The sequence below is a fragment of the Protopterus annectens genome, chromosome 1.part2, assembly GCF_019279795.1.
Source record: "Protopterus annectens isolate FY-2018-M chromosome 1.part2, PAN1.0, whole genome shotgun sequence".
Lineage (NCBI taxonomy): Eukaryota > Metazoa > Chordata > Ceratodontiformes > Protopteridae > Protopterus > Protopterus annectens.
Window position 1 is genome coordinate 184,428,786 of NC_056727.1, and position 22,352 is coordinate 184,451,137.

The 22,352-nt window shown below is 40.6% G+C and overlaps 1 protein-coding gene across 3 annotated transcripts in view; it reads left to right on the plus strand.

Moving 5' to 3' along the window:
* RPS6KC1 (ribosomal protein S6 kinase C1) overlaps window positions 1-22,352 on the plus strand; it is a 1,896,815-nt gene that overhangs the window by 813,751 nt on the left and 1,060,712 nt on the right. For all 3 annotated transcript variants that reach the window (XM_044055506.1, XM_044055508.1, XM_044055507.1), the window contains one exon: window positions 16,267-16,326. In XM_044055506.1, coding sequence (XP_043911441.1) covers window positions 16,267-16,326 — 60 coding nt within the window. The remainder of the gene's footprint in view (window positions 1-16,266; window positions 16,327-22,352) is intronic.

A 22,352-nucleotide genomic window follows, 5' to 3' on the forward strand; every position in this document is an offset into this window, starting at 1 on the left:
AATTTTAAAGTTTTCAGCAATTGTTAGAGGCTGCAAATGTAGAAGCATTTGTTGAATTGCAACATGCTGAGAAAGTGGCATGGGATAAGGCATTGTCATCTTATAGACATTTGAAAAGCATGACTTGGCTGATGGAGTGGTACCGTAATTATAAACCTATGTGCTCTGAATGAATTGCGACTTGTAGTCTTGTGTTTGATTCCCACACTGTGGATTTACACATTCACTGCATCAAAGCTGGAAAGTCAGCCCTTGAAAATAGGCATGAATGCCAAGATGATCTTATCTGTTTAAAAGGGACCAAATTTATGGGGGAAAATATGTACTTTGGAACAAGGTGAAGACAAAACTGTTAAGAGTTTTTGCAGAATTGTATTTATTAGTTTATATGATTACTGTTGTACAAGTTAGCAAATGTGAGATGAGTGTGTATACTTTCTTGGTTTCCACTTGCTTTTCATTTAATATAACAGGTTAAGCATGTATTACTGCTGTAACTTGAGAATATATTTGCAAACAGAAATATGAAGAGGCTACATTTTTGAAGTGTTCTGAAATATAACTGCAAGCCTAAAATAAACATAAAGATAATTATACTCAGAATGGAAATGAGAGAAACTTCAGTATAGAATATGAAATTATTGCTTTGCTCCTCTGGGTGGCAGTCTTTACTGTATGTAGAAACTGCTCTTCATTCCGAACTGTTTAAGTAAAGGAATATAAGGAAACCCTACTTTGTTGTTGCGACAGATGCAGCATGGAGTATGGAGGCATTGGAACTGGTCTTATTTGATCAGTATGCATGCATCTTTCGTTTTCTTCAGAAACATTTGGTTAAGTGCCATGTGAAACTTTACAGATGTGACTTTAGAGTATACATCTGTGCATATATTTGTGAGACAGTAAGTGTAAGTCTTCTGATTAATGTCTGTAACTGGCCAGTCTTATGTGCTCGGTGCAGTTATAAAACACAGTAGTAACTGTAGCAGTAGGGTTAGTGACAGCTTAATCACCCTAATGCAGAGCAGTTAAATGACTAAAATGAATCCTTAGTTACTCACTTCCTCCACTCAAATATTATAAATATTGCATAACGGTCTTAATGCTTTTTGCAACCAGTATGTCTTTGTTGTATGTTAAATACATGTTTTGCATGCTTTAAGTTAAAAAAATGTGACTACCAAGGTCTCTCATCTGCACACAATGTCATTTAAGTGTTGCTTTACAGCATGTCTTATCAGTTACAATGTTATGGTTTGCTTATCAGAAAAGCAGGTAAAACAAATGTGTGATACTTTGGAAGAGAAAAGAAAGGTGTGCTCTGAGCAAAAGCATTAAAAAATGGTAGATTTGTCTCCAGCATGAACACATGCTTGCAGATGTGATTGTTAACAGTATTTTGCTTTCAGCTTTGTGTTTTATAGTAGGCCTTTATTGTGAAAAAGGTGGTAGACATATTTTACATCAGAATCAGAATTAAATTTGAGTATTTTTCTAGCATTTCACTGTATTGTATTTATATCATATAATATCATAGCTCAGAACTGTCTGTACTGTGCTGGTACCCTCTCTTAACATAAAATTTTAACCCGGGTACTACAGGGATCAGTGCTCGTATGTGGCATATTTTTTCAGATATCCAGTCCAGTACCCCAGAAGTGTTCACTGCAAGCTCGGCACTGTTATCAGGTCATTCAGTGATAATTAACAGTTCCAGCAAGGGATCGAATTTGCACATAACCGGTGTACTGAAAACAGTATTAAGTTAAATGCAAAAAAGTGCATTTGGCAAAAATACTCTCCTACCGGATATGTTATAAATGGTACTCTTCAGACAGACATTGTTGAAAGTGACCTGGGTACTTGCATGGAAAGTTTTTTTTTCATTTGATTGTCATATTTACACAAAAGTCAGGAAGTCCTTCTGTCTGGCCTAGTTAATTTCCAAAGTAATATTTTCAAGATCCAAAGAAATCATGCTGTCACTGTATTCTTCCTTTGTGATACTCATCATTCAGTACAGAATTTCCCTTTGGTACATATAAATTGAAACATCACAAAACTAGAAAAGCCCCAAAGATACCTTGCCAAGGCTTTCAATCCCTCAAGTAATCCCACTCGACTAGCACTGCTTTCCTTTTAGTCTGTAGCCCACAGGCTGTTGGAGGTGACCTGTGCCTTGCCTTTTGAGTGGTGAAAGACCCAATCCTATTTGACCTTTTCTTTGTGCACAAAAGCAGTGGCTCTACAAACACCCATACAAGAGATATAAATCTGCATCAACAAATAATGTTTGTGGGAGAGATAAGTTCCTAATTTAACGTAATCCATTTGCTGGGGAATATACTATTATTACATGTCAGAGTGCTTCTTTGGCTACCTTTGAGGCTAGTCTTGATGACTGACTGGTAGACATAGATTTACAACAGGATTGCTTTGTATAGCCCTGCTGAGTTTGGGAGGTGAGCAGTATTAAGTGCTTGAAAAGGGAGTCCCAAACTGTTAAATGTGTCTACTTAAAGGTGAATATGGATAGGCATCTTGTGGTCCTTGTGATCCCTTGCCTAGAATTATTCTTGTGTCCTTCATTTCATAGAATATCCTGGCTTTTTCTCATATTTTTGGTCTGTTTCACATAAAATGTGTGGTTTTCTGTCATACACTGAGGATTGCAATTACTAAATAGTGGCAGGCCTTTGACATTTCATGCTTCTTGTTTAGAAATTGCATTCTAATGCAAAACCTGTTATTCTAGCAACTGAGTATGCAATACCAGTATTTAAATCTTTTCCTAATTTTGGGTGCCTGTACATCACTGCTTTTGGCTTTGTTTTGATTCTTGAGCTTAAAGGTTCAGACATTTGGATATTATGTCATAAAATGAAGCAGGTATTAGCAGAGGAATACATACCAAAAAGATGTATTTTAATATAGTGAAGCAGCTAATAAATATGAAATAAATATATTATGTGCATTCATACTAAGTTATTCAAAAGTCAGCAGTAACTTGTGTAGATAGGTAGGGCTTTATGGCTTTCTTAAATGTCCCAGACCAGGACTCACTTATTTAAAGCAAAACAGAGCATTTCCTAGGAAGTAACCTCACAAACAATGCATATGTTAAAAAATGTAACCAATGTCTTTATTTTAGGATTCAGAGTAGCAGCATTAACACAATAAAGAGCAGTAAAGTCTGTACAGAGCTTTAGGGAGCATGCAGGTGAGTGTAGATGGGGCAGATACCTGTCTTTCCACTCTATCATACTGTATCAGGAGGCTTAGGAAATAACACACAGATATGTGGTGTCAGTTCCATGAGGTCTGTATTACAAATTCTCTGGAGCTTCTTTAACTTGTATAACAAGCTAATCATTATAGCTAGCTTATAGGCATTTAAGGATGTAAGCCCCTTTTTTTAAAACTAAACGATGTATACCTATGATAAGGATGCGTCATTGTGTATTAACACTGCACTATACATGGCGTAGACAGTTTACATCAGAATCAGCATTTTTATATAATCAAGAGCATTTTCAATACTGAACGTCTCAGTTCTTAGAGTCATGCTTAATTTTGAAACAGTCCATATATCTGCCTGATTTCTTCAATGCTCTGCCATAATTAAATAATTTAATAGCAGTATTTATACTGGACATCTGGTGTTGCTTTTGGGACATTTACTGCTGCACAACATACAGTTTCATTTGGAAACTCAACATCAGAAGTCTGTCTACAGCTTCACTGTCTTTATTGTTTTGCAGCAAGACTGGTTGTGACACTTCTGGTCGCTCATTGTTCTGTAACTTCAGTTTCAGTGCATTTGTCTTGTACATGTGTTTGTGATTTCTTCATAAAATACTTAGGGTATTGGTTCTGCTGTTTATGAACAAGTACAGCTTCAGGCTGCGGACTTCCCATAACGTTCAGATTCTTACTTTTCCACCGACCTGTAACTCTGGTTGACTTCTGCAGCCCGTATCATGGTAATATTTTGTCTCTGTTGCTTTGTTTTCAGCATTTCCTCTATTGTGATCTGCAAATTGCATCAGTGCAGTTGAATTAAGTCGTATGTTTTTTAAACTTTTGCACATTAATAATAGAGCTGGTAAGGGACTGAGTCCCAACAGTGAAATATTCCCTGTTCCAAAACCGCAGTATGACAGTCCTGATAGTTGTTGATATCCTTCAGTGTTGGGTTACGTTATTCAATTAATTGCAGGTATTATGTGTCCGGCCTGATTTCAGTACCTCAGAACTCTTCCCCTCAGTTGTAGCAAATGTCCATGATGTGGGGCATCAGGATTTTCCCAGTATAAGGCTGACGTCTGCCTTTGTCATCTTTAGAGTTTTCTTGCTATAGTTCGATTTGTGTGCCTCAAAGTTTCAGCACTGAGAATCACAATCATCTTCCTGGCATGATTAGCCTGCTTTTGAGTTTAGATAAGTGCCCTGCTGGAAAACCTTTCTTCACCTTCTTGTTAAAATGGGTTGCATTTTGTCACTGGTGATTGTTTTGGGAGTAGTAGAATGTCCTGTCAGCCTTATGCCTGAGACCAAAAATATGAGGTGTGTCTCTGGTACTTTGATTCCCTATAGAGATTACCACAGCTGGTGCATTTTTTTTCTGGGGCCAAAACAAAATGCCTAGGTGTTTGCCAGGTGTTTACCTTTAAAATCACTAGGGAACATTCACTGCAGCACTGGCTTGATTGGAAGAGGCTTGAGGCCTTCACCCAGTTCACTATGGTGTCTTGAGGGTTGTCTTCTTCAGCTGTTATCGCTCACAAGAAGGAACACAAGGTGAAGGTTATAAGAGATGTGGAAGATGCAACCCATGCATCTGTTGTTTGAGGTCATTCTAAGGGTGCTGGTTCCAACAAAACACTTCTGAAGCCTCCAGGCTGAACTCATACTCATCTGCAAGGCTCTGATGATGCTCCTTTGGAGGCCAACATGCCTGTAGCTTCCATGGACGCCTAAGCCTGGGAACATGTGGCAGATGTCCATTTTATTGTTTTCAAAGGAGGAATGAGACTCTTTCCCATTACACCTTCAACTTTCTTTATCTACCCAAGGAAAATTCTTTGACATCTGCTTTGGGTATAAAAGTACGTATAAAAACATTTGCAAACAAAAATCCTAAACCTTCTGGACTTTGTTGCGTATGTGAAGTGAATCACACAGACTTTGTTCCACTTCTTTTTGTAAATTGCCTTTCCTTCTCTCTTCCAAATGTTTTCCAACCTCCTCTGATTAAGTCTTACAGTTAAAGAGCAATATTTTGTATGCCTTACTAATTTTCCCTTTTTTAACAGCAGCTTCTGTTCTAGACTCATCTAAAAACTCTACCAGAGCTGGTCTTTCACTTTGCACTCCTCTATCCCTTTCCCTTTGCCTGTCAGTCTCTGGTAGGGAAGGCAGCCTGTAACCTCTAGTACAAACATCTGCTTGGCCTTATCCCACTCATTTACTTTTCCTTCTGTAGTAATTTGCTCCCAAGATCCCAGTAATAAGCTCCTTTGCTAATTTTCTTCAGAAAACTGTAGCCCCATCTTTGCCTGTTATCTGTACCCCTGCTTGCAGTCATTCCTGTTAGTAAAATCTTCTTTCTGTATTCCTGTTCTGGCTTAGTTCTTAACATCTTTTTTCTACTTTTTAAATGTAATATTCTTTATGGTTGTTACTGTCCTTAAGGACCTGCATCTAAATTTCTGCTCCCTTTTTGTTTCTCTAGATTCCCCTCTCCCATTCACACATCATCCTCTTTCCATTCCACTTTATTTGTAAGTTTTTGCTTGTGTTATGTGCACAAACCTTAACTGTGTAGTGTTAAAGTATCTCTTGGAATCTAGTTATCCTAAACCACCTTATTCTAAGGGGGGAATCAACGTATCCCACTAAACTCTTGCCCTCTTCCCCTTCGGAATAAATTCCTTCACCTCTTTATTAATTATAGTCCATAATTTCTCCCTTGGTTGATAAAAATATGCCCGACGTGTATGTAAAAGGAAAGAGAATAAAAACATTTTTACTGCCAGTATCTTGCTACTCATATCTGAAGTCAAGTGTTTCCTTTGTTCTCAATTTTTGTATTATATTTTGTTTAGTCTGTTTCCATATATCCTTAGTTTCCGTAACATAATTATTTTTAAACCACATACCTGAATAGTTCATCTTATCATTTCCTCAAAAGCATGGGTATTGTTGAACCAGTTCTTGTCTGGGTACATGGCTGATTGCTATAGCTTTGCTTTATCTTCATTAATTTTGTATCCCACAAAGAAATTAAGCTGTCACAAAATGTTTCATAAAACAGAAATGTCCTTTACTTGGTCTGTCAAGTGCAAAATAATCTGCAAATAAGGCTAATTTATCATATAATTTATATCCTAAATTTGTGAGTCCCTTATTTTCTTTGCCATTGCCTCTAAATGTAAAGTAGATAATGAAGGATAAAGAGGACACACCTGTCTGGTTCCTCTGTTCAAACAGCTCTTGTCAGTGAGGAACCCTCCCACCTTAATTCTCGCCTCCAAACCTTCATGTATCCTCCTAATTAACCGTATTATTCTATCACAGAATGAAAATGCTACCATTGCTCTACATTTAAAATCCTATCTGACTCTATCAAATGCTTTCGCTGCATTAAGACCCACCAACAAAAGTGGCTTTTTTTTTTTTTTTTTTTACATATGCATGTGTTTCTGTGTTCATATGTATTTTATTCTATTTATATATCCGTGTGTGTGTGTGTGTGTATATATATATATATATATATATATATATATGTACCACCGGTTTCAATACTTGTTGGAATTTAATAAGATAAAATACAAAAAACACACATAAACGTTAAAACCAGATACGTTTCCATCGCCAACTTCTTCAAAATCTGAAGAAGTTGGTGATGGAAACGTATCTGGTTTTGACGTTTGTGTGTTTTGTATTTTATCTTATTAAATTCCAACAAGTATTGAAACCGGTGAAGTGTTTGTGCTTTACACCATTCGGTTACTGGTTTCTTAAGCACCTGTTCCTTTTTCGTTAGTCAGGCCTGTTGAAGGCCAGTAGGTCATAAACTTAACAACCAAACCTGTAACTGTTGGTGACTTATAGTTGTAATGACTACATTTTATAATATATTTCTCTTTAACCAGCTCTAGATCTTTCATTAATAATTTTCTATATATTTTTTGTAGAGTGGATAAATGGGGTAATGCATGTAAATGCTGCTACCTATTATTGCTGCACCCACATGCTTTCATTTAGATATTGATGTTTGCCAGCCAGTTTCCCACAGTTGAGTATTGTTATATAAATCCAAACCAGAGCTCCTCTGTGTATTTCTAAAAGCTGCTGTTATGCTCATCTATTGTATCAGTGAGCTATGTATTTCTCGGGTCTATATTAAATCATCGAACGCTTAGAAAAGTGAATGATGATTTATCGACTCCATGTAAGCGAAAGCTTACAAACTCGAACGTTTAGAACAGTGATTTTTTTTCCAAGGGGAAAAAAATCGCTGTTCCAAAAAAATAAAAAACAACCCCCCCCCCACTACTTAAATATGCCAACTCCGAGATCGCACTACAGTGACGAAAACAGCAAAGTAACGGATGTGGCCAAGCAATTTCTTTCCCAGGGAATGTATTCACTTATATGCCGCTTCGTCATTTTGCCTTTTCGTCTTTTTAAGTTCGACTAAGACGCATTCGAAAGAATGCGTCTTTAGTCATCTAATAGGAACCCATATTTCTCTACTTGCTAACCTCTTTTTAACCTAAGTCACCTGTATGCACATATATGTATATGTGTGTGTGTGTATCTATACAGGGGGTGTCTCCCAACAAATAGAAATAAATAAATATTTATGAAAAAAATGATGAAAAATGAATGTGAAGGAGCATAAAATTTAAAACATTACTGTGGCTCTTCAGAAAAACAAATGCCCCTTTGGGTTCATTGTTCACGATATTTTAAAATGTTAGAAAATCTTTTTCTGTCATGAACTCCATCCGGACATTAAAAGCTAACAAATATGAATAAGTGAATATTTCTATGTAATGAGAATGTATGGCGTTGCGTTTGCAGTTCATTTTTTGAGCCTGACTTCTTTGTCACCAAGATGTAGTCTCATCACTGAAAACAATATACACATTTAGGAGATGAAAGTAAGTTGGAAACATTCTGAATTTATCATCTTTATTTTAGACAACTCCTATACCTTGCGCATATAAGTCAGAAAAAAACACGTTTTGTCATTAAGGGCAGGACAGTGCAGACAGCTTCTCTGGAACAAAGTCCATCTGATCTTTAGAAAAGAAATGTTTCTATCTCAGATGTCTAACAGCCATCTCATTTACAGCTGTAAGAAAATTAAACTACTACCCTTACCATTTTTTTCTTTGAAAGCGTGTGAAGTAGATTTGAAGATTTGTCAAAGAGACACAGTCTCAGTATTTCTTACATAAAGTGGCATTTTTCACACAGACTTTTAGTGGAACAAGCGTCAGGTTTGTTTATGCACTAGTACTGAAATATGTTTAAAACAGTATAAAAAAGATGTTCGTGTTTCACTGTTGCAGTCGTCACATTTGGGTTATCCCTGCCAGGGTAGCCCTCGGCCAGCCCGAATACCAGAGACTTAGTATTTCTGCGTCTGTTGCTGTCACTTGAGGACTGACGTCAGGTCATCAGGAGTATAAAGTAAGGCAGCTGATGCCATTACATCAGTCTTTCTTGCTGTGGAGCCCTAAGCAGAAGCAGTTTGCATGAGTGCTGGTCAGCCGCTGCCTGAGTTTTGTCTACCGAATTGAAGTTGAAGTCTTCGAAAGCTAAGTACCCTGTTGGGGATCCTTTTTTCTTGCACTAACCAATGTCAGAAACAGTTAATAATTGTCTCGCCTGTGGAAAGCAAATACCACACTGAGACTTTCACTCTTACTGCATCACTTGTTTAGGCCCAGACCACGACGTCCCCCATTGTCGCTTCTGTGCTTTGTTCAATGCCAGAACTATCCGTCTTCGGGCCCTTATTGTAGCCAGATATTTTCGCCTACAGTCCTCAAATTCCGATAGGGCTTCGATAAGCCATCCAACAGCAGATATTTCAAAAAAACGTAAAGATAAAGATAGAGACAGACCGCACAGGTCCAAACCTACCGACGACACTTCCATTAAGCTAGTCATCTGTTTTCCGGTACTCAGTGAGGCACTTTTGCAGCCCCTAATGCCCGCTTCAGTTGACTCGTAGGCCACTACTGAGACCCTTTTGGAGTCCAGTATGCCACAAAACTCTTCCTTGACTAAGGATGCTGCGGTTGTCCCTACCTTGGATGGGTCCGAAGCTGCTGATCAGGCACCAGCTTCTGAGGAATCTCGCACTACCGAATCTCGACACAAACTGACTTTTTTCGCGACTACCATTCTTTCAAAAACGACCAAGTTTCTCAGGCCCAGGGTTCAAACTACACCCAAGAAACCAATGACCCACACTCAGGCGCCTGCTACCTTGTCTCAGTCTCAAATGCTTAAAATGGCGGAAGACCTTATAATGCTGATCAGGGGAAGCCAAGCTACCCCCTCCAAAAGGAAAAGAGATTTGTCCCCTGTAGTTTTATCTGAACAAGAGTCAGATGACTCTGATGCATCTGACTATGAAGACATGCAACTCCTTTTCACTTATGAGGATTCTGATGCAGAGGGTTCCATTCCTTTGGCCTCTCCCCCAGAGGATTTTTCCTTTGGGGAAACCCTCCATACTTTAAGGGAGCATTTCCAATGGGAGAATCAGGACTACCCTCAGTCAAAAAAGAGACTCAAGGAATTCCTAGATCTTCCACAGCATAAAGCCTTGGCCATCCCCCCAGTCCTGGATGTTGTGGAGGATGTTTTTCTCTGATCCAGCTTGACTCCTGACACCCTACCTCCTGTTCCCATAAAACCAGACAGGTCCTATAGCGTCCCTGATGCACACAAATATCTTTTTAAAAATCCAACAGCTGACCATGAGGTCATTTCTGAAGGGCCAAAAGGGATTAAAGCAACCTCTGCTAAGAATTCTACCCCCTCAGACAGGGATTTCCAAGCTTTGGACAGATGGGGTAAAAAAGTATAGACGTCTGCTACCCGGGCACTAAATTGTCAGTTCCATATGCTGAAATTTCAGCAACATACCTTGGAACTCCTGAAACAGAAAATGTCTTCCTTTCCTGCTTGACAGAATCTAAGATTTACAAGACTTAATGCATTCTGCAGGTCAAGTAACTAAACACACTTTGCACTGTGGTTGTGATGCCCTAGAAGCTTCTTGCAGGGCAGCAGTCACTGGATCTTTAATTAGAAGACTTGCATGGCTTAAGGAACATCCCCTGCCAGACCATGTCAAATCCAAATTGTTGGATGCCCCTTTGCACAAAGATAACTTGTTTGGCACTAATCGGCAAAATCTACGCAAACAGTTAAGGATTTCTTACAGGTACAGCCCCCCTGGTTCAGCAGGCATTGTCTCTCCAAGCACTGGTCCTTTCCTGCTCCGAGTAAACCGGCCCAGCCCAGGCCCCGTGGAAACAGACCCCCCCCCCCCCCAGACAGCAGGCCCAGGGAATGCAGAGATCTAAGCAGTGGACTACCTCCACTTCAACACCAGGGAGTTCTAAGCCACCCCCTTACGGTAAGAACTCACAGTGACTTGCTTCCTCCACCTCCACCCCCACCCTCTGCCCACCTTCACTTACCCCTAGGATGAAAACTCTCCTTTCACTCAAACACCTGGGCCACCATTACCAAGGACCAGTGGGTTCTGAACATTGTGTCCCAGGGATGCAAATTTTCCTTCCACACCCAAAAGGGTTCCCAGATCTACCACCCAATCAGTGGGTAGAGGCTCAAAAGAAAATCCTTTCCCTGCTCTCTATGAGGGCAGTAGAGCACATTCCTGCAGAACAGATAGGCCAAGGCTTCTACTCCAGGCTTTTTCTGGTGCCCAGAAAAGAAGGCACCTGGCACCCCATCCTCGAATTATCCATTCTAAACACCTTCCTGGTGATTCCAAAATTCAGAATGCTCACCCTCCAGCAGCTGCTACCCATGCTCTCCAAAGATGCTTGGGTGGCCACCCTAGTTCTAAAAGAGGCCTATCTCCACATTCCTATCAAGGAATCATGCATGAAATATCTCTGCTTCAGGGCAGGAACTCAACACTTTCAGTTCTATGTGCTTCCCTTTGGCTTATCTACTGCTCCCAGAGTTTTCACAAAATGTCTCGCTCCTGACATTACCTTTTGCGACAAAGAAATATTCAAATGTACCCATACTTGGACGACTGGCTTATTCAGGCAGACAGCCAGGAAAAGCTGCTCAAGCACCTGGCCTTTGTAAAGACCCTACTAATCTCCCTGGGGTGCACAATCATTGAAAAGAAATCCAAACAGGTGCCTACCCAAAAGATAATCTTCTTGGGAGCAAGTCTGGGCACAGCATCCCAGATGGCATAGCTTACACCAGAGAAACAAATTTTCCTGACAGCCTACTTTTCTCAGCTAGCCACCAGGACCCAGCTATCTGCAAGGAAGATCTTGCAAGCTCTAGGGTTCATGTCATCTTGCATACTACTCATTCCATATGTCAGACTGCATATGAGGAAACTACAATGGTACCTAAAGAGCCTTTGGTGTCAACACTCTGAAGACCTGGAAACTCTTCTACCTATAATTCCTTGCCTCAGAAAGGATTTTCTTTGGTGGGCAACAGCATGCTCCCACAACAAGGGACTGCCCTTCTCCCCACCCCTCGCCGCCCAGACCCTCACAACAGATGCATCAGACTACGCATGGGGTGCCCACCCAGACGCCAGGTACATACATGGCCAATGGAGCCCAGAGCAAATCCCTCTGCACATCAGTCAAAAAGAGATGATGGCTGTGCAGAATGCCTTGGTAGCTTTCAAACTCCTTTTCTCTCCAGGGGTTCTCCTGATCAAGACAGACAAACACCACTGTGATGTGGTATATCAACAAGCAGGGAGGGACTCGCTCCTACCCTATATGCAGGCTGGCCATGACCCTTTGGCTCACTGCCTCTTCCATGCAGCTACACCTGTTAGCACAATACCTACCAGGCTCTCTCAACTCTTTCGCAGACCAATTAAGCAGAAGTCTTCTGGCCCCCTACAAGTGGCAACTCAACAGAAGTACCTTCACCCTAATAACTCAAAAATGGGGAAGTCCACAGCTCAACCTCTTTGCCTCCCGCACCAACCATCAGCTCAGCAAATTCTGCACCAGGTAGCATCACTGCATGGCTTGGAAAGTGGATGCCCTGTCCTTCCCCTGGGTCAATCTATCGGTCTATGCCTTTCCTCCCCTACCTCTCATCCCCAGGGTACTGCTCAAAATAAGGGAGGAAAAACTAAGGACCATTCTCATTGCTCCAGACTGGCCCCAGCAACACTGGTACCCCTTGCTGCGCAGCCTGTCCCTGCTGCCTCCTTGGCATCTTCCTCAGATTCTAAACCTCCTGACCCAGAGGGAAGGGGAATTCATGTATCCCCAATTACAGACACTCAATTTGGCAGCCTGGCTTATTCCCTAACCCCGAACCAATCTGCCATCCTCAGTAAACAGATTCTGGATGTGATCCGTGAGGCCAGACGTCCTAGCACCAGAAAGTTTTATGCAGATAAATGGAAAAGGTTCTGCACCTGGATCCAGGCTAAGGGAGCCAATATGGCACGGTCCTCCATCCATCTCATCCTGGATTACTTAGCTGACCTACTACACAGTGGCCTCTCTTTCTCCTCTATAAAAATTCATGCCTCTGCTATTTCTGCTTATTTTCCCACTGAGCAGCCACTTTTCTCACACCCTTTGATCAAACAGTTGCTCAGAGAGGCTAGCAACTTGAGGCCCCCCAGAAGGGCACCAACACCAGCTTGGGACCTTAATTTTGTCCTGGAAAAGCTCACCTTGCCCCCTTTCAAACCAGCTGCTTCTGCAGAGCTAATATTTTTCTCCTGGAAGACAGCATTCCTTCTAGCCATCACTTCAGCCAGAAGAGTCTCTGAGCTGCAAGCTCTCATGGCTGTGGAACCCTTCATCATCTTATATGCTGACAGGGTATCCATCAGAACTAACCCATCCTTCATGCCCAAGGTGGAGTCCAGTGTAGCTCTCAACCAATCCATTCACTTGCCCACCTTCTTTCCTAATCCTCAGAATAAGGGGGAAAGGGTTCTTCACTCTCTAGTTGTGCACAGACAGCTCAGATTCTATTTGGACAGGACTAAATCTTTCAGAAAGTCTGATCGACTGCTGGTTAGCTTTGCTACAGGGGCAGAAGGCCATTTCCAAATGGACAGCACACTGCATCCATTTCTGCTACAAACAACATGGAAAGTCTCCGTCAAGGGGGTCAGGACACACTCCACCAGAGCAGCCTCCACCTCTGCAGCTTTCCTCAGAGGAGTCCCAACCAGGGACATCCTGGAGGCTGCCATCTGGACATCTGTTCACACTTTCACCAAGCATTACCACCTGCTTCTCTTCTCCAAATCCAGGCAGGGTTTGCCTCTGCAGTCTTGCAGTGCATCCTAGCCAGCCCCTAGTTTCCTTGACTGCCTCCATCCATTTCCTCAGCTTTGGGAATCTACCCAAATGTGATGACTGTAACAGTGAAACATGAAGAGCATAGTACATTTGTGTACACTTAGCATAGATGTAGATGTTCTAGTGCATTCACTGTTGCAGTCCTGGTTTCCCTCCATCCCCCTTATTCTTTTTCCTTACAAGGGACTTATTGGTATTTATTTTCCTCTGGTGGGGTTCTTCCACCAAAACCTGGCCTACTTTGGGGGCTTCTGACAGGTTAGGGCAAGAAACACTGATGTAATGGCGTTGGCTGCCTTACTTGGGAGGTTGGGAGGGTGGCCTAATGGTTAAGGTGTTTGCTTTACAAGCACAAGATGCAGGGTTTGAGTCTCACAAGGGATAATTGGCTAGGTTTAAAATGGCTCGGAAGAGCAGTTAACTTAGTACTAACCTATGAACTTTATACTCCTGACAACTTGATGACAGTCCTCAAGTGACAGCAACCGACACAGAAGTACTGAGTCTCTGGTATTCGGGCTGGCCGAGGGCTACCCTGGCAGAGATAACCCAAATGTGATGACTGCAGCAGTGAATACAATCAAACATCTACATTTATGGTAAGTGTACGGAACTGTACTTTCTGTCTGCAGTGGAGATTCTTGCATTAAGGTATTATGAATGCATTAATGTTTCAACTCATACTTAACCGAAAAAAACAGTGTGCTTAAATACATGAACAAACCTTTCATTTAGTATTGTGCTCACTGTAATAAAATGTTTAGAAGTGTGTGTGTGTGTGTGTGTGTGTGTGTGTGTGTGTGTGTGTGTGTGTGTGTGTGTGTGTGTCTGTGTAATAGTAGAGAGCTGCATTTACTTGTAGGAAACCCCGCTACATTCCTGCACTAGAGTATTGTGCTATATTGTTCTGTCCCTTACTAAATGCTTCAGTATGTCTCTGAGGTTGTGAGTAGGTGTTAGTATTTTTCAACAGTTGCGTGAAATCTCTTGTTCTGTAAACATTTAAACTTAAATTATGGACTACTAAGAAACAGCATATTAACAAGGATAGAAAAGTATTATATTTGATTACATACTGTTTGGAATGTACATGCTTGGTCATGTCTTTGACTTGTAGAAAGCCTGGCACATCAGTAGGTCTACCCTCAGCAAATCCTGCTCACGTATTATTAGTCATGTTCTTATAATAGTTGCAGAATTTTGAAGTGCAAAATTAGAAGATAAACACAAAATTCCCTATTGAGTCCTAAATATTGATTTGGAAAATTGGTTTCCAAAGCTTGTAAGTCAGGGAAGCACAGCGTTTTCCTTGATATGAACGTTGTGATATCAGTAAACAGTATGCTTCTGAAAAATGTCAGTTAAATGACCATTTTTCGTGAACATTGAAGTCAGTGTGCCTGTCTGCCTATTTCAGTTACTCAGTGTTATAGGGTACCTAAAACATTTCAGGAATAGTTATAGCGAGCAAAAACAGAAAACATCATGATTTATTTGTCTGTTGCACAAGTGTAGACACTTAAAATGTAAGTCTTTTAAGGAGTTGTGCAGGTCAAGAATTGGTTCTTATTGTCTTGTTTTTAATTTGTAGATCTGTGCCTCAGTGCAGTGAAAATTCATTTAACAGTTGTTTAAATTTAGAAGATGAAGGTGATAAGGGGTTATGTGAGCAAAAAATAAACGAACAAATAAATTAAAAAAAAAAGTTAGGAAAATAATAAAATATTTCACATAAATGAGGCTAGCCAAAGCAAAGAATGACTTTTCTAAGGATGATAATTAAGCAATAACCCACGCCTGGGTGTGGGTAATGCTGGATTTACCCACGGTTGGCGTGGTTTGGTCACGGGGGCGAAGCCCGAGTGGCCAAACAAAGACAACCGTGGGTAAATCCAGCATTACCCACACCCAGGCGTGGGTTATTGCTATTATACAGTGACATTATTTAAGAAGACAAATACTTAGTTTTCTGAAATAATGGCATTGTATAATGCCTCCTTGCTGCCCTTCTGCAGCTGTCCGGTATTCTGCAGCAGTTCTGATGTACTGCACATGCGTATTCTTACGCAGTACATCAGAGCTGCGGGTGGAAGTAACGGAGAAATCAAGATCTCCGTTGCTTTTTAGAAAGTGTCTCACTATGTTAAACTCCTTTAACATAGCAAGACACTTTCTAAAAAGCAACGGAGATCTTGCTTTCTCCATTGCTTTAGAAAGTGTCTCGCTGTGTTAAAGGATTTTAACATAACGAGACTGCTTTAGAAAAAACAATGGAGATCTTCCTTTCTCCATTGCTTTTTTTAAAGCTGTCTCGCTATGTTAAACTCCTTTAACATAGCGAGACACTTTCTAAAAAGCAATGGAGATCTTGCTTTCTCAGTTGCTGTAAGAAAAAAAAAAAAGACTTGTACTAATGGAAAAAGTCCAGGTGACCGGACCTTTTTCCATTAGTATAAGTCTGATTTACAACGTGCATGCTGACCAATCAGCATGCACGTTTTGGAATATTAATGGGGGGGGGGTCGCTGTATAATGTGAAAATATACATACCTTTGCGGTATGTTATGTATTTTGTGACTTGCATTTGCTATTTTTCTAGTATGTAGAGTTTGTCAAAAAAATAAAATTCTGAGAAATGTATTTATTTATTCTTTTAATTTAGTTTATGGAGAGTCAAGCCAACTTGATGATGTAGGCCTTAATAGTGTATCAGAATACGGAGGTAAGTCCCAAAAACATTTTGGAACTGATTTTGCAATTTGGAATTTTGATTGTAAGATTCTACCCTACTAGTGTTTTCAAGATAAGCTAACATGTTTAAGAGGTGGTAAACATCTTACTTTCCCTAGTCTGTGGGATTGTTAACTCTTGCAGTGGTAATAACTTAGGTTTGGACTGAATTAAGTGGCCAGCCATGGGAGCAAACTTGAGCAATGCTTGCAACTTCTTAACTTTCTTAAATGAGTGCAGTGCTAGAATTAACATCATTGGAAGACCAATGTTTAACAAACACAGTGCTTTATTAGAATGAGGTGATGAGGCACTTTTAGATGTGATGCCAGATAACAACATGTCACCATTTTGGAAGTGATCACTGGGGAGATCTCCCTGTGATGTCAAGATGATGGCTTGTCAGATGCATACAATTTGTTCATGCATCTGCTTCATTGATATCTCCCAATGAATTATAGAATGTTAAGATATTTGTTTTTAAAGAAACAACCATTGTCCTTTAGAAAAAGTTAATTTCCACCTGCCTGTGATGGAAATGTTAACATTTTGTACTTTGGTAACTTTATAGATGTTATGCAACATATCTACACAATTATGTTCCCAGTTGGCCATTCATTGCGATCCAGTGATCAAAGACTTCTGTCTGTCTACAAATCTGTCAAATCTGCTGTGTGTTGTCTGTACTCATACAGGATTCTTTGAATTCTTCAGTTGTGACCCCAGATGAACCAACCATTTTGAAGTTACTGTCTCTTTTTTGGTCATTTATGACTCCTAAGAATGATGTTAATCCCAGCAATGTCTTCAGAATACTCCAACGTATGGATCCTGCCTTTCGTGTATGCCTAATTCAGGGCTCTTTTATGACTTTTGTCAGACCTCCTTTGCAGAAACAACCATTACAGCCATTTTACTTGCCTTTATCTGGTATTCTTAGCTGTAGCCCACATTTCTAGAATTTTCTTGAATTTCAGACTCTGCACAGTGATACTGGGCGAGCAGTGCAGCAAAAACTGTCACAAAAACATACTTTGTTTGGTCTTTTAAAGTGGTACAAGGCTTGGTTATTTTTAAGTGCCCTGTCATTAGCTTTTTTTCCTGATTTTGAATTTTAAGCTTCTTGACTTAGCCTGCACTTAGGTTTCCATGTGTCATATTAAAGGGGCTGCATCTGGCAGTGGAATCATCAGTTTTTTCTTTGAAGCTTGTTTAGTTTGGAGCTTATCATAAAACCTTACTGGAAATTTCCCATTTTCACTGCCTAAGAACTATATTCTTTCCCTGTGCTTCTGCAGTTGACAGGTCTTTGAACTGAAATACTGTAGTAGCTAGCTTTTCTGCCTGGATCCAGAGCACAGCTTCAGATGGTGCAGCAGGTACCAGCACTTTCATGAGCCGCAGCTCACTAGAGAAAACATATTGTGATGTTAAGAAGATGGCTTATCAGATGCATACCATTTGTGTACACATCTGCTGTGATGGGATCCCACAAAGAAAGCTGAGGGTTAACAATGTAGACATAACTTTTCCATTTTAGTGTTTTTTATTGCTAAGGAAGACCAAAACTTAATTTCTATGAGCTAAAGCAAGAGAGCATGAGACTAGAACCAGGTCTGAGCTTGCATCTTTTCTTGTGTGTACTGTGACAACCTCTAACCGCTCTTAAGTGGTGATATCCGCCTGTAGTAAACGGTCAGTACCTTCTTTGTTGTCCTAGGGTAACAGTGAGGGCAAGCAGAGAGATGTCTACTCTTGAGAAAAGGATCAGTGTTCTGGAGTAAGAATGTGTTCCACTGCTTGTTGTAGACAGGGTCCCGAATTTCTAGAAATTATTTTCTTGGCCACACTGAGACCTTTAGGATTTAATAGACCCCTGCTAACTGTCCAACTTTTGTTGTGTTTTGACTGCCACCATCCTAGCTTTGGGTTATTATGGCTGCTTCGATCATAGCTATGGGTGTCTTCATTCTCTTCAGTGCTTGGTGGGAGATGGCCATATCCTTTCACATTGGCAGTGTACAGCAGAAGTGGCTGATGCTAGTGCTGTGCCTTACAAAAGGTGTCTCAGACACAGACACTACACTTCATAAGCACATCTCTACCACACTGTGAGGTCCAGTCATCTACACCTGAGCATGCCGCTTTACACTGTTTTTCCATCCACATGACAAGTGCATAGGTCTGTCCCACTGGGAGCTACCTAGAAGAAAAATCATCCCTCTTCGCTTTTGCTTCCTGTCCTGTCTGTGTATTAGAGGTGATGATGATCCCTTCTTTGTATATGGAGAGCGATGAAGAGTCTTCCTCTTCATTTGGTTCCTTCTCCCCCAAGATTATCCCTTCTTTGGCAATTGCCTTTAATGAAGGTCAGCATGGACTACTCTGCTGTACCTTGCTCTTCCCAGAGGAAACACTTATTCCCAAAGGAGAAGAGTAGCCTTGTATCAGCTCCACCATTGGGTTAGTCTTTAAGTGTTTTATTTTTACTGCTTAGAAGTATCCATTTTTGTCTGTTTAATTAATTTTCTTATTTTTACTGAGGCAGGTGGTTTGACTGAAATGGACCAGTTCTTAGATTTGGCGTGTGCTGTGGACAAATATTAAATTATTGTAGCAGTCAGGATGTTATTTTATTCTAGTAACATGTAATCATGTTAATTTTGTTGGGGTAGAATTATAACATACATTCCAAAGCAGTGGTATCAAGGAAGAGTGATAAACCAAAGCTTCATAACCCCTGATAGAAACAGAAAATGAGAAAAGTAAATATAAAAATGAAAATTGATCTCATAAGGAGTATGTTACAGAAAGGTGGAGCTCATTGACTAGAGTAAGTGGATAGGAACTATAAAAAAATCTTAAGTTATCCCATACAGGTACTCATTGCTTTTTTCCCTTATGGTGATTTAGGAGGGTGATTCTGAAATAGTTAAAACTAGTGTATTTGATAACTTCAGCAGAAAAAATTATCCCCCTACTGTCTCTCCCAGGGCCAAGAAGATGTCCTTCCGTATCACAGTTGCAGTGTTCTTTACAATAGGGATCTCCTGTCTAGGGCAACCCGACATCTGGCCAGTATACCAAATCCTTTAGTTTGTAATGAGTATGCCGTAAGTCACACGTATGCTCTCATCACACAGCATAGGGCATAAAGGTGATGTCAGGATGTACCATCCTCAGAACTTCTTTGCCACCAGTCTGAACACCATCTTCGATTGTCAGTCTGAATGCTGGTTTGTCTGCTGGTTACAAAACCGTTTCCGATAAGTGCCCGTTGTTTATTTATTTATTTATTTTTATATTCTTCTCTTTGTTTTGCCTTGTTCTGGTTGTTGGTTTCATGTCATCCACAATGGAGAAATGCCATGTAGGAGCCAAACTCCCTTTGAAGATCATCACAAGCAGTGTTTGTTTTGCTTAGGTGCTTCCCATGACCATATTTCGTGTGCAATTTGCCAAGCTTTCATCACTAAGACGTTGCATATTTGGCTTTCTTCCCTAGCAATTTATTTAGAAAACCAACAACTTAAACTGTTGGCTAAACACACTGGAAGGATCTTCCCAGCCTGAGGGTTAGTCTGTGAAGGATTCTTTGACTGTACCGTCTCCAGAGGACATTTCTGTTGAAGCTAGTGAAAGCCCAGAGGATCGTCTGATTCCTCTGCCATGACTGCTTCGGAGGTAGGCATTCAACTGCCTTCACACACATCCATGGAAGCTTTGCATTTAATCTCGGATGTACATGGGGAACCGAGGCTGATAATTACCGACGGGCCTAGTGGTGTTCGTCAAATATTAGTTAGGGAAAAGATTCCGCCTACAATAATACAATGTCGTCAGGGGGCAAAGTCACCTAAGGTGTTTAAGGCTGACGTCCCTCTGAAAAAGAAATGGAAAACTAAGCAAGTCTCCCACTCTTGAAGATCCTTAGAGTGAATGGCAAAAGTTCATTCAAGGCCAGTTAAATGCTTTTATGGCTCTAAAAATCCTCCACAGGGAGTTTCTGTTCCTGCTTCTCCTCGGTCTTCTATCCCTCTTAAGAGACCCAGGGAACAGGATTCCTCGGAGAATGATGCAGATTCTGATGAAGACTCTCTGACGTATTCTTCTCAGATTACTTCTTCCTTAGATTTTGGTTCTGCGAAGAAGAGTCTTATCAGTCCTGACTCTTCTTTTGAGGAGATATCTTTTGGTGACACTATTCTCAGAATGGTGTTTTTTTTCAAATGGGACTGTGCTCAGGTGTCTGATGTTCAGAAGAGGTGCTATGTGTCGCTCATCTAGTCAAGATAAAACAGACGAACAGTTGTAGGTTCAGTTCAAGCAGCTTTATTATATACAAACACATCAGGATTGAGGCTTAGTAACGTAAACTTAAATACACTTATAAACAGACTGACTACTGCACTCATACATGTTAACACTCTGGCTGTTCTCTCAAAAGGGCACTGCTGCCTGCATGTGCTCTCTGTATATGCACGTGCCCTCACATTGAAATAATAAGTCATGCACTGAAAATGACAACATTCATTGACATGCAGTTGTGCAGAAATAATCCTTTGATATGCAATTATGCAGAGCTAAATACAAATAAAACAATCATGTCCAGGTTGCTGTGTGTTTTACATTAGGCTTAGAAATAAGACCTGATCGTGTGACATAAAAATTAAAACTGGGTTTAGCAACAGGGACTGTTTTTAATGAATGTTCAACTTCATGAGCATCAGGGACGTCATCAGGAATTGCAATAGGTACTGAGACATGTCCTTCAACAGGAACATCGTCTGGGTTGCTTTGAGATATAGAGTCTGTATCACAGGTACAATGCTGCAATATCTATTCAGACACCGGTAGAAGATGCCTGCGATTTCTTCTGTATTCTGTACCCTCAGATTCCACTAAGTAGGATCTCGGCTGTGCACATATACCTCTCACTTGACCAATTTGATCAAAACCTTTTGCAGTTTGCATCCTCACTATCTCTTCTTCTTTCAGTGGATGAAGAATTCTGCTCATTTTATCAGAACTGGACTTCTGAAAGGAACTCCTTTTAAAATAGCTGGGCTTTGATTGCTCTGGTGTTTTTAGCATTAGGCACCAACAAACTGGAACTGATAGGCAAGGTTTTTCTGGTTTGCCTAGATAGAAATCTCTGAGCAGGCGAGCCAGGTAAGTTGTCACTGGGTATATTTCTGAGATTAAGCAAATTCAAGAAGATAACAGTATTGTCACGCTTTGACCTCTCTAGTAATTGCTTTGCACTTCATACTGCATGCTAAGCCAGGCTGTTTAACAGGTGGTATTCTGGACTCCTAGTAATATGGATAAAGTTCTACTCTTTTACAAATTTCTGGAATAACTGACTGGTAAACTGGGCACTGTTGTCTGAAATAACTTTGTGTGGACTACCATGGACTGAGAAGTGACATTTCAACTTAGTAGTAACAGTACTGGACATTAGGTTAGATCCGCGGTGGTGGTGCTGTGGTAGCGTTGTCACCTCACAGTAAGTCGCTGTCCGGTTCGATTCTCAGCTAGAGCGTCTTCTGCGTGGAGACATGCGTGAATGGGCGTACCTTCGTTGAAAGTTGTGTGTCAGGGCTGGCAACTCTGTACGTAAAATCAACTGCCAATCATTAGCGGACCGGAGTTCCACTGTGGCGACCCCTAACCAGGAAAAGCCGAAAGACTCATACATACATACATAGTAGATTGATCTCAAACCAGTTCGAATAAGAGTCTACCAACACTAAGTAATTCTGATTGTTCCACTCAAATATGTTAGTGGCTACTGTTGACCAAGGTAGTTCAGGAATCTGGCTTACCTGAAATGGCTGTTTTTGCAAATGCGGTTTAGTACTGTTGCATACTGAATGAGGTGAAAGCATTTTATTAATGTTTTTTGACAGAGAGGGCTAAAATACTAGTCCTCTTGCCCTTCTTTTAGTAGCTACAGAACTTGGGTGGCCACGATGCAAAATCTGAATATACTCATGTTGTAAGGAAGTAGGAATG